Source organism: Delphinus delphis, chromosome 10, assembly GCF_949987515.2.
Source record: "Delphinus delphis chromosome 10, mDelDel1.2, whole genome shotgun sequence".
NCBI classification, from domain to species: domain Eukaryota; kingdom Metazoa; phylum Chordata; class Mammalia; order Artiodactyla; family Delphinidae; genus Delphinus; species Delphinus delphis.
In genome coordinates, this window is record NC_082692.2 from 52,553,796 (window position 1) to 52,566,057 (window position 12,262).

General features: G+C 42.1%; 1 protein-coding gene across 1 annotated transcript in view; it reads right to left on the reverse strand.

The window, feature by feature from the left end:
* Positions 1-11,669, reverse strand: part of SUSD5 (sushi domain containing 5) — a 37,047-nt gene extending 25,378 nt beyond the window's left edge. Inside the window, exons 1-2 of the mRNA XM_060021379.1 lie at positions 11,564-11,669; positions 2,801-2,978 (exon numbers count right to left, since the gene is read on the reverse strand). Coding sequence (XP_059877362.1) covers positions 2,801-2,978; positions 11,564-11,669 — 284 coding nt within the window. The remainder of the gene's footprint in view (positions 1-2,800; positions 2,979-11,563) is intronic.
* Positions 11,670-12,262: the final 593 nt, after the last annotated feature.

Consider the following 12,262-nt stretch of genomic DNA (forward strand, 5'->3'; position numbering starts at 1 on the left):
GAAATACCTTCCAGTTCATTAATTTTGTCTTTGACTCTTAAAATCAGCTGTTAGATCCATCCATTAAGTTCTTAATTTCAGCTACTGTATTTTTCATTTCTAGAGTTTTCATTTGGTTATTTTTATACTTTTCAGTCTTCTTCCAAAATTCTCCTTTTTGTCTTCTGTATCTTTGAACATTTTAAAGCATTCTTTTAAAGTTTGCATCTACCAGTGTTAACATCTAGAGTTTCTATTGGCTATTTTTATCTTGTTGCCTTGTCTCCTCACGTGACTGTTTATTTTGTTTCGCTTGACAAATCCTATATTTGCTAAAATAGTTTGTGGAAATAAATTGTCTAGGATAATATTATTTTCCTCCAGAGAAGATTTTTAAAATCAGTTCTGCTACCTATCTGGAACACTGGAACTCTAGTATCATCTCAATCCAAACTCATGGCTTCAGAGGATTCGACGCTATGCTGCAGCTCCTTTGAGGGCCTGTGTACTTGTTCCAGTTTACTATGACTCCTAGGGTACAGCCCTTCAATGTTCCAACCCTAAGCAAAAGGATTCCCTTGGTACCCACATACATAAAACCTGAATTCAAATCTCTGTTCTCCTAGTCCTATGAGGCTATATAAGTCGCTTCTCAGCTTTTCAGACACGCTTTATGAAATCTGTAAAAGCTCCCAGAAGACAAATAGCCCCAAATTCTAGATTCACCATTCTAGATCTCCATCTTCTAGATATATGTATAGACTGAATATAAATTCATGGAGATACAGATCAGATCTATGTAGCTACTATGCCATCAATTGCAAGATGCGCCATGCATTTAATAATTAGTTTTTGGTGGGGAGGGGAGATGGCTGTGCAGGAAAGATGCACAGTGAAATGTCCACACTAATGGTCAGATACTTCTTGGTTCCAGAAACGTTAACATGGAAAACTATTTTAATATGTCATGTAGTAAATACATCAAGTAAGTGTGTTTACTTTAAAGAAATAGCATCTAAGGGAATTAGAGACTCCACGCTCTTACTACTGAGGGCTGGGGTTCCACCCCTGGTCAGGGAACTGAGATCCCATAAGCTGTGCGGCGTGGCCAACAACAACAACAAAAATAGCATCTAAGCAAGTTAGAGATCCACTAACATGTCTTAACACCTTACAGGAAACCCAGAGAGGACAAACCTTTCCAATGACTCAGTTTCAATTTGTAATGCCTGGGAGACCTAAGCCTGGCTCCAAGCTGGCTCTTTAGAATCTTTAGAATACCCTGGTTATCTGATACAATGGTAGTGACAGAGTTATGAAAAATATCCACACTTGACTACGTTATGGAAACATGCATACGTGGGACATACTTTGTCTATTTAGGAACTTGGATGTGAAATATAAAGCAGAGAGGCTACAATTCCAGATTCACTGAAAAGCTTTGGAAGTAACCTCATTTGTTCTCTTTATTCAATTGCTGCTTTACATGTGGCACCTTTGGAGATGTGAATCAGCATGGTTGCATGTGTTTTCTATGGCCATCTCCCAGCCAGACACCTTCAGGGTCATTATCAAGCAAAGTAGTTTTCGGAGCCCATTTGTTCTTTCACATTCCTGTGGCATGAAGGAAAACGTGGAATGGCTCCTGCCTTGTCTGTTTATGACTGATGGAGTAGTTAACAGCACTAATGGGATGTTTTCTCCTAGCTGGCCACAGAATTACTTCTCCACAAGGATTCCATGGGTCAGGAATTCAGATAGGGCACAACGGGAAAGGCTTGTCTCTGCTCTGTAATGTCTAAGGCTGAGCTGGAAAGACTCACAGGCTGCCTAAGTCAATAGCTGGGGGCTAGAATCACCTGGAGGCATCTGTACTCACATTTCTGGTAGTTAATGCTGGCTATTGGCTGGGACATCAGTTGGGGCTATTGGTGAGAGTACATACATAAGGCATTTCCATGTGGCCTGGGCTTCCTAGGACTTCACAGATAGCATCTCAAAAGTAAGTGTCCCGGGAAATCTGACCATGGGTTTTTCCGACCTACCCTCAGAAGTCACACAGTATCACTCCTGCTGTATTCTACTGGTCGAGGCAGGACTATGCTGTCCCTGATTCACAGGGAGAGGACATAAACCCCACTTCTCAATGGGAGCAATGTGAAAGAATTTGTGGCCATATTTTATTTTATTTTTTAAAATTTATTTAAATTTATCATTTTTTAAAATTGATATGATGACTCTCAACTTTTATTTATTTGGCTGCGCCACAGGGCATGTAGGATCTTAGTTTCCTGAGCAGGGATCGAACCCGTGCCCCCTGCAGTGGAAGCACGGAGTCTTAACCACTGGACCGCCAGGGAAGTCCCTCATGGTTATATTTTAAAACCTCAATACCGTCTTCCTCTTCCTATGGATGCAGATGAATATCCACAGAGAAAAAGAGATAAAGAATATATATCAAATAGTTAAGAGTCATTACCTCTGAGGTGGGGAAGAAGAGAGAAACTCACTTTGCACTTTATATATATCTGTATTATTTGAAATTTTTACAAGCATTTTTTTCTTTTGTAACTTAAAAGGAAATTCAGAATAACAAAGAGGAAAAAACTGTGACAGAACCCCAGAAAAATGTTTTTATTAACATTTTTGTTTTTATATTTTGTTTAACATTTTGTTTTTATATTTAACTCAAAACAAGAATATACTGGAAGCCACAGCCCATTGCACTCTGTCTATCCTGGCACCTCTATTGAGCCCCGTATCAGCCCTGATGGCAAGGTGGGGTGAGTTGGCAGGAGAGCCCCCAGCTGGCCTGACTTACCCCAGGCTGCCGTCCGCCAGCCAGCCCGTGGTGCACACGGAGAAGGCACAGTCCCGCACCACCTTCCGCAGCTCGTCCGCAGACACCAGGTGAGCGCCTCTGCTCTTGCAGGAAAGCCGAGCGGCCTCTAGTTCCAGGCCCTGAGAGCCATTCTGAGACTCCAGCACAAAGAGCTTCCCTGTGTGAGGACAAGCATGGACACAGGCTGACTCTAGGATCCACGGGAATTCAGTCTCAGCAAACTCACCGTCTGGCAGATGCCCATCAGAACTGTAGTTTCCCACTTGCCTAAAGATCCAAGTGCAGCAACTACCTCACTGCATTCGTCCCCGGACTGTGATGACAGTTACACTGGTGTTTGAATCTATTTTTACCTGTTAACTTAAAAAAAAATTTAACTGCCTGTTCTGGCATGTTTATCTGGATAAGCCCTTCAAATCTTCCTTTTAAAAAGATGTTTAGCAGCATTATTTACAATTGCCAAGACATGGAAACATCCTCAGTGTCCATCAACAGATGAATGGATAAAGAAGATATGGTATACCTATATAGTCTCAAGATAAGAGTGAACAAGGATAAAAAATATCCCCTTCCCTCATTCTCAAGAACTGTTGGATGAGCTGTCTTGGTGTTAGGAGGCCAAGTGCTAATCCTGATTTGGAATTGTAGTTCTAACAAAAATTTATGTCTAAGACACTTCAAGCCATGGATTTAGCTTAAAGTGGCCTGAGACTGACATTTATCCAGACACCTGATAAGAAAAATTGTAACTAACTCCTCTCTGGATAAAAAAAACCCCTCCATTTTATGCTTCAGGAAATCCCATACAAATACTTATTCAAAGGCTATGACCACCGAAGTAAAAAACAGTGAAGTGTACAAGGAAACAAGGCACCATGAGTGAGAAGCAACAGGTACCACATGTAGCAGAAACTGACCTAAAAATAAGTCCAATACTGGTATTAACAGGCACAGATTATAGAACAGTCATGATTACTATATTTAAAGAAATAAAAGACAAGTTTGAAAATATCTGCGAAGAATAGGAAATGATAAAAAGTGCTTAGCTGATCTGAAAAAGCACAAAATAGGACTTCTAGAAATTAAAAATACAATGATAAATTTAAAATGCAATAAATGTTTTTGGCTGAATATCAGACACATTTAAACAAAGAACTTAACCTTGAAAAAGAAAGCAGAAGGGGACTTCCCTGGTGGTACAGTGGTTAAGGCTCCATGCTCTCTATGCAGGGGGCCCAGGTTCGATCACTGGTCAGGGAACTAGATCCCACATGCATATGCCGCAGCTAAGAGTTCACATGCCACAACTAAGGAGCCCGCGTGCTGCAACTAAGGAGCTGGCAAGCCGCAACTTGTGAGCTGCAACTAAGGAGCCCACCTGCTGCAACTAAGGAGCCCACTTGCCTCAACTAAGACCCAGCGCAACCAAATAAGTAAATATTAAAAAAAAAAAGAAATCAGAAAACATCATCCAAAATGTAGTAAAGAAACAAGAAAAGATGGAAAATATTAAGATAATAAAGAGACATGAAGGAAAGAATAAGGATTTTTTAAAAGTTAATTAATTTTTGGCCACGTTGGGTCTTTGTTGCTGCGTGTGGGCTTTCTCTAGTTGTGGCGAGCAGGGGCTACTCTTTGTTGCAGTGCATGGACTTCTCATTGCAGTAGCTTCTTGTGTTGTGGAGACGGGCTCTAGGCGCACGGGTTTCAGTAGTTGTGGCACGTGGGCTCAGCAGTTGAGGCTTGTGGGCTGTAGAGCACAGGCTCAGTAGTGTGACACATGGGCTTAGTTGCTCTGCAGCATGTGGGATCTTCCCAGACCAGGGCTCAAACCCATGTCCCCTGCATTGGCAGGTGGATTCTTAACCACTGCACCACCAGGGAGTCCCAAGAATAAGGATTAACATATATTTTAATCAGAATTCCCAAAGAGGAGAGAAAAAAATGAGGTGGAAGTGATATCTGAAGACAAAATGCCTGTGAATTTTATAGAACTGATAAATATTCCAATACATAGATTGAATAAGTTCAACAACAAATCCCAATATGAAAAATATCTATAAATACATATATACCAGTGATGCTGCAAAATGGAAAAGACAAAGAAAATATTGTCAAAGCAGATAGAGAGAAGGGAGAGAATACTTTCAAAGTAGCAGCAGTTTGACTGCTGTCTTCTAAAACAATAGCAATGGAAGCAAGAATACAATTACTAGCAAAAAATAGCTGCAAATTTAGAATTCTATACTCGCTGAAAATATATTTCAAAGAACAAAGATGAAACAAATGTATTTTTTCAGATAAGCCAAAATCAAGGTGGTTTGCCACCACCAGATCCTCCTTGTAGGAAATAGTAAAAGAAGTATTTCAGGCAGAAAGAAAATTATTTGAGAGGCAAGATGGAATGGAAAGGGGGAAAAAAATCAATACACAGTTAAATAACAGTGAACATTGATTGTATAAAATGGCACCCAACAGCAGCAGAATACACATTCTTCTCAAGTGCGCGTGGAACACTCTTCAGGGTAGACCATATGCTAGGCAATAAAATAAGCCATAATAAATTTAAAAGGATTATAATTGTACAAAGTATTTTCTCTAATTACTATGGGGTAGAATTAGAAATTAATAACAAATAAATTGGGAAATTCATAAATAAATAGAAATGAAACCAAGCACTTCTAAATAACTGATGAGACAAGGAGAAATCACAAAATTAGAAAATATTTTGAGATGAATGAAGGCAAAACATACTAAACCTTATGGGATGCAGTTAATACACTGCATAGAGGGGAATTTATAACTATAAATGCCCACATTAAAATAAGAAAAATTATCTCAAATAAAAATCCTATCACACCAGTCAGAATGGCCATCATCAAAAAATCTACAAACAATAAATGCTGGAGAGGGTGTGGAGAAAAGGGAACCCTCATACACTGTTGGTGGGAATGTAAATTGATACAGCCACTGTGGAGAACAGTATGGAGGTTCCTTAAAAACTACAAATAGAACTACCATATGACCCAGCAATCCCACTACTGGGCATATACCCTGAGAAAACCATAATTCAAAAAGAGTCATGTACCAAAATATCCATTGCAGCTCTATTTACAATAGCCAGGACATGGAAGCAACCTAAGTGTCTATCAACAATGAATCGATAAAGAAGATGTGGCACATATATACAATGGAATATTACTCAGCCATAAAAAGAAATGAAATTGAGTTATTTGTAGTGAGGTGGGTGGACCTAGAGTCTGTCATACAGAGTGAAGTAAGTCAGAAAGAGAAAAACAAATACCGTATGCTAACACATATATATGGAATCTAAAAAAAAAAAAAAGGTCATGAAGAACCTAGGGGTAAGACGGGAATAAAGATGCAGACCTACTAGAGAATGGACTTGAGAACACGGGGAGGGGGAAGGGTAAGCTGGGACAAAGTGAGAGAGTGGTAGTGTATATATGGACATATATACGCTACCAAATGTAAAATAGATAGCTAGTGGGAAGCAGTCGCATAGCACAGGGAGATCAGCTCGGTGCTTTGTGACCAGCTAGAAGGGTGGGATAGGGAGGTTGGGAAGGAGGGAGATGCAAGAGGGAAGAGATATGGGGATATACGTATATGTATAACTGATTCACTTTGTTATAAAGCAGAAACTAACACACCATTGTAAAGCAATTATACTCCAATAAAAATGTAAAAAAAAAAATCCTAACCTGTTGGAAAACACGGAAAAGAAGAGCAAACTAAACCCAAAGCAAGCAGAAGAAGGAAATAATAAGAATTAAAGCAAAAATTAATGAAATAGAGAAGGAAAAACAATAAAGAAAATCAGTAAAACCAAAAGTTGGTTTTTGGGAAGGTCAACAGAATTGACAAACGTTTAGCTAAAATGACCAAGAAAAAAAAGAAGACTTGAATTACTAAAACAGGAATATGAGGGCAGTTATTACTCCAACCTTATGGAAATACAAAGATTATAAAGGACTACTATAAGCAACTGTATGCCAGACTTCCCTGGCAGTCCAGTGGTTGGGACTCCGTGCTTCCGGTGCAGGGGACGCAGGTTCCATCCCTGGTTGGGGAACTAGGATCCCACATGCTGCATGGCATGGCCAAAAATCCTCCCCAAAACCCCCAAATAACTGTATGCCAAAAATTAGGTAACTCGTATGAAATGGAAAAATTCCTAAAAAGACACAAACTACTGAAATTGACTCAAGAAGAAATAGAAAATCTGAATAGACCTTTAACAAGTAAAGAGATTGAATTAGTAACTTAAAATTACCCACAAAGAAACGCACATGTTCAGATGGCTTCACTGATGAATTCTACCAAATAGCTAAAAAGAACTTGATAACAATTCTCTATAAACTCATCTAAAAAATAGAACAGGAGGGAACAACACCTCCCAGCTTTTTCTATGAGGCCACCATTGCCCTAATGCCAAAACCAGACAAAAGACACCACAAGAAAAGAAAACTACAGGCCATTATCTCTTATAAATATAGACACAAAAGCCCTCAACAAAATACTAGCAAACTAAATCCAGCAGCATAAAAAAAAAAATTATATACCATGACCAAGTGGGATCTATCCCAGGAATACAAGGTTGGTTTATATCCCAAAATCAATTAATATAATACAACTTATCAATAGAATAAAGGACAAAAACTACATGATCATCTCAATAGATGCAGAAAGGCACTTGACAAAATTCAGTACCCTTTCATGATAAAAAAAACATTCAACAAACTAAGAAGGGAGGGGAATATCTTCAACCTGATAAAGAGCATCTACAAAAATCCCACAGCTAACATCACACTTGGTGGTGAAAGACTGAATACCTTCCCCTAAGATCAAGGATGTCTGCTCTTGCCACTTCTGTTCAACATTGTACTGGCAATTCTCTCCAAGGCAAGTAGGCAAGAAGATGAAATAAAAGCCATCCAGATTGGAAAGAAGTAAAACTATATTTGCAAATGATGTGATCTTGCATATAGAAAATCCTAAGAAATCCACTAGAAAAACTACTAGAACAGTTCAGCAAGGTTGCAGTAAAACATTTTAACTTAAGTGACAAAAATCTGTACAGAAATTAAGTAGGTCATCTCTTCTCATTGTAAAACTTTTCCCTAGGATTCCATTTACACACATGGTTTCAAAGGCCATCTTGACATGGATGACTCACATTTTTCTCTTCAGTCCAGACCCTTTCCATTCACCCCATCCTCCTCTCCACCCCCACCCTCTCTCACCTGCACAAGTGAAATAGCACCCTACGTGATCTCTCCATATCCAATCTTGCCCTGGTGCCATCCATTCTTCCTACTCTCAGCGTGAGCTTCTCAAAATGCAAACCTGATCAGTCTCTCTTTTTTTGATTAAAACAAAACTTGGCCCCATATCAGTTTCCCCAGCATCATCTCAAACTACTTCTACCTTGGACTCTGGGCTCCAGTCACTCTGTTTCTTAACACATGTCCCACTTTCTCTGCCACTCATAGTTTCTCTGTACATGTTATTCTCTATCCAGATCCTCTGTCTTCCCCCCTTTGCCTAGTTTATTCTTATCTTTCAGATCCTCCTATGCCAAGTCAAAAATCTCCTAATGTATGCCCTCATAATACCTCCATCCTTTAATCTTATCACTTATCAAAATCGCAAGTTCACATTTTCATTCATATAATTATTTGCTTAATGACTCTCTCCCCCATTGGATTTTAAGCTCCCTGATAGCAAGGACCTGTTTCTCCTCACCGCTCTATCCTCAACAGCAAGGACAGTACCTAGTATATGGTAGACACTCAAATTATCTGTTGAATTAATGAATCTTTTCCTGCAGTCTTTACTCAAACAGTTAATTTGCATTCAGTTAATGTGAAGATTTTTCTGTTTCAAAAGCGTTTTAAAATTACAATAGCAGGTCTCTTTTATGTATAAGATACACATCTGATTAGTCCAATGTAAAACTAAATGTTTTTCATTTGAGTTTGACTTATTTTTGAATAAGTCTATGGAATTTTTAATAACTCCAAATTCTCTCTCTTCAAATGTCTTAACACATTAGTTTAGCTGCACATTTCTTCTTCCTCCTTCCATCACTGTAGCACATAAATACGTAAATGTGAAAAGTGGTAGTTAAGCATATATTTAGTAAAGAAAAGAATCCTTTCATAAATAGGTTCTAATTTTTCAATGGCTCTATTATAAAAGTTGGAGCTCAGCAAATGGAGTTTCTTGAAAGCAAATTTACCTATAGTTCTCCATTGCAGAAGAAGGGAGAAGGAAAGGAGAAGGGAGAAACGGAGGCACTTCTGGCAAGTGTTAACAAGAAAATATGCCTGGTGCTGTCGTTCCTTTCTCCTTATCCAATGATATTTCTGTCTTAAATTTTCTATGACCCACATCAAGCCAGATAGGCACAAAATATTGATCCATACCCATCTGACATTCCACTTCAGCCTCATGGGTTGCAGAGATATTTCTTTAAAAGGAATTAAAATTGGTACAATAGTATACATTGTTCAAAGGTTAATACTAGCTCCAATTTATTCTACTTGCATTCTTTAAAATCAGCTTAATTTTCATGACTCAATGTCAGGCCAAAAAGTACTACAGTAAAGAATTAACAGGGACTTCCCTGGTGGTGCAGTGGTTAAGAATCTGCCTGCCAATGTAGGGGACACGGGTTCGAGCCCTGGTCCGGGAAGATCCCGCATGCTGCGGAGCAGCTAAGCCCGTGAGCCACAACTACTGAGCCCGCGCTCTAGAGCCTGCGAGCCACAACTACTGAGCCTGAGTGCCACTACTACTGAAGCCCGTGCGCCTAGAACCCAGTGCTCCGCGACAAAGAGAAGCCACCGCAATGAGAAGCCTGTGCACCTCAACGACGAAGGAGCCCCCGCTAGCCTCAACTGGAGGAAGCCCTCGCACATCAACGAAGACCCAGTGCAGCCAAAAAATAAATAAATAAGTGAATTAAAACAAAAAGAATTAACAGTGCATTGGCTGCTACTAGGTATGGGATTTCTTTTTGGGTGATGAAAATTTTCAGAAATGAGAGAGTGGTGATGGTTGATGACTGTACTAAAAACACTTGGATCGTGCATTTTAAAATGGTAAATTTTACATGAATTTTATCTCAATTAAAAATTAACAGTGATCACTAGGAGCCTTTAAAGTTAACAGTGTTTTCCCCTCTAACACTCTCTCTGAGCATATGGAGAAATAAGACAGTCATCCTTAATTAGGAGCAAAGAGTTCTACAAGCTGGCACTTAGAACAAAGAGAACCCAAAATTCTAAGCTACTATCTGGAGGTTTTTCCCTTGCTTTCTCCTTTCCCTAACCATCATGGTTCTTTTTGTCAAATCTTCTCTCTGCACCCAATATTGTTTGCTAAATAGCGATGACATTTTAAAATATACAAAGCATCCTAAATCAGCTGAGGGTTTTTCTCCTTCATCAATCTAATTTGTCCCAAGCTTGGATTTACTAGTAACCCCTCATGGATGTGAGAACATGCTAGCTTCTTTTCTTTTACATCCTTCTGCACCAAGTCAACGGGGTTTTGTTCCAAAATCAAAACACAGCTGAATTAGCTTTTTGAAACTGAACTGATCTAAGGCTGTGATCCTGCTAAGTTTAGGGAAGTATTGAAAGCTGAATTCAGGTTGAAAAAACAAACGAAAGATGGGTCAGTTCTCAGAACCCACAAAAATCTGGTCCTTACCTATTTCCTCTAGCTTTTTAAAAATGTTTTTTATTTTTATCATATTTTAAATGTATTTATTTCATTTATTTATATTTGGCTGTGTTGGGTCTTCGTTGCTGTGCGTGGGCTTTCTCTGGTTGCTGCGAGTGGGGGCTACTGGGCTACTCTTCGTTGTGGTGCGCGGGCTTCTCATTGCGGTGGATTCTCTTTGTCACAGAGCACTGGGCTCTAGGCATGTGGGCTTCAGTAGTTGTGGCACGTGGGCTCAGTAGTTGTGGCCTGCGGGCTCTAAAACGCAGGCTCAGTAGCTGTGGCACACAGGCTTTGTTGCTCCACAACATGTGGGATCTCCCTAGACCGGGGCTTGAACCCCTGTCCCCTGCATTGGCAGGCGGATTCTTAACCACTGCGCCACCAGAGAAGCCCTGTCTAGCTTCTTGTCAGAGAGCCTCACCTTGAACTTTCCGCTCCAGCCACTCTGTCATTTATCCCATTTCCCCTGTGACTCACAGGACCTTTGCACGTGCTATTTCCTCTCCCCAAGACCCTCTCCTCCCTCTTTTGCCTAGCTGATTTCCACTCATCTTTCAGATCTTCCCGGACCAAGCCAAAACGCCAAGGGAATCTTGTAATCACTGGCCTTGCCATTCGGAGCACATTTAATAGACGTGGGAAATTATGTCTCGGCAGAGGAGGTTCCAGGGCACCCTAGACGTGATTTCATTTTAAAGACCTTTCAAGGAGATCTTGGAAAGCTAGAGGTGGGCCTGCAGGACCAAAGCACAGGCTTTCTCTTGTGCATTAAGGAGTGGTTCAGGGGCCCTGTGGGGGCGTTTGGGCGCGCGGGGACTCGGTGAGCTGCAAGAGGGAGGCGGGATCGCAGGACAGCTGCGCTCCTTGTTTCGTCCAAGGCTGGTAGTGTTCCGGGCTCGTCCGAGGGGGCAGCCCCGGCGAGCTTCACTTTCCCCACGCGCCACCCCGGGCCCGCCGCCTCGCGGGCACTCCCCAGACACTCACCCTCCGCCCGCAGGGAGAGCCCTGGCAGGCCGAGCAGGAGCAGCGCCGCCGCCCAGAGCCGGGTGCAGGAGCCGGGTCCCTTGGCAGACATGGTCCGGACGTCCATGGGCCGCTGGCTGGAGCGCGGGCTCTGGCTGTGCCGCAATCGGGGGTGCCCGCGCCACTGCGCCGCGCACGCCACTCAGCTCCGCGTGCTGTGCTCTGTTCGCGCGTCGCAGGCTTCGCGCCCGGAGCGCAGACAGGGAGGAGCGCGGGGAGCCAGGGAGGCTGGGGATGCCAGATCCGCAACGCTGGGGCCCCGAGCTCCCAGGGGGTCCAGTACTCGGCGCCGGGGAGGCGGCTGTAGCCGGGCTCCGCCTTCGTGCTGGGCACCTGGGGGCCTCGGTGCCAAAAGAGGCTGAGCCGAACGAACGGCGAGCTCCCTGGGTGCCTCCGGGGCAGAGCGGAAGGGCGCGTGGAGGCGGGGAGAGCGGAGAGCCCGCTGCAGGGAACCTCCGCCTGCCTGGGGACCCTCTGCGAAAGGGTGACGCAGTCTGAGAGGCCAACCCACCCCACACCCTCTCGCCCCGGGAGGACCGTGAAAAACTGATGCCTAACTCTGTACTCTGCCTCTTGACTTTGCAGCTGGCGTCCTCTTGTAGAGGAAGAACATTTTTACGAAAAAGAAAGCTCTAACTTGCCAGCCTCACTCTGAGGAGT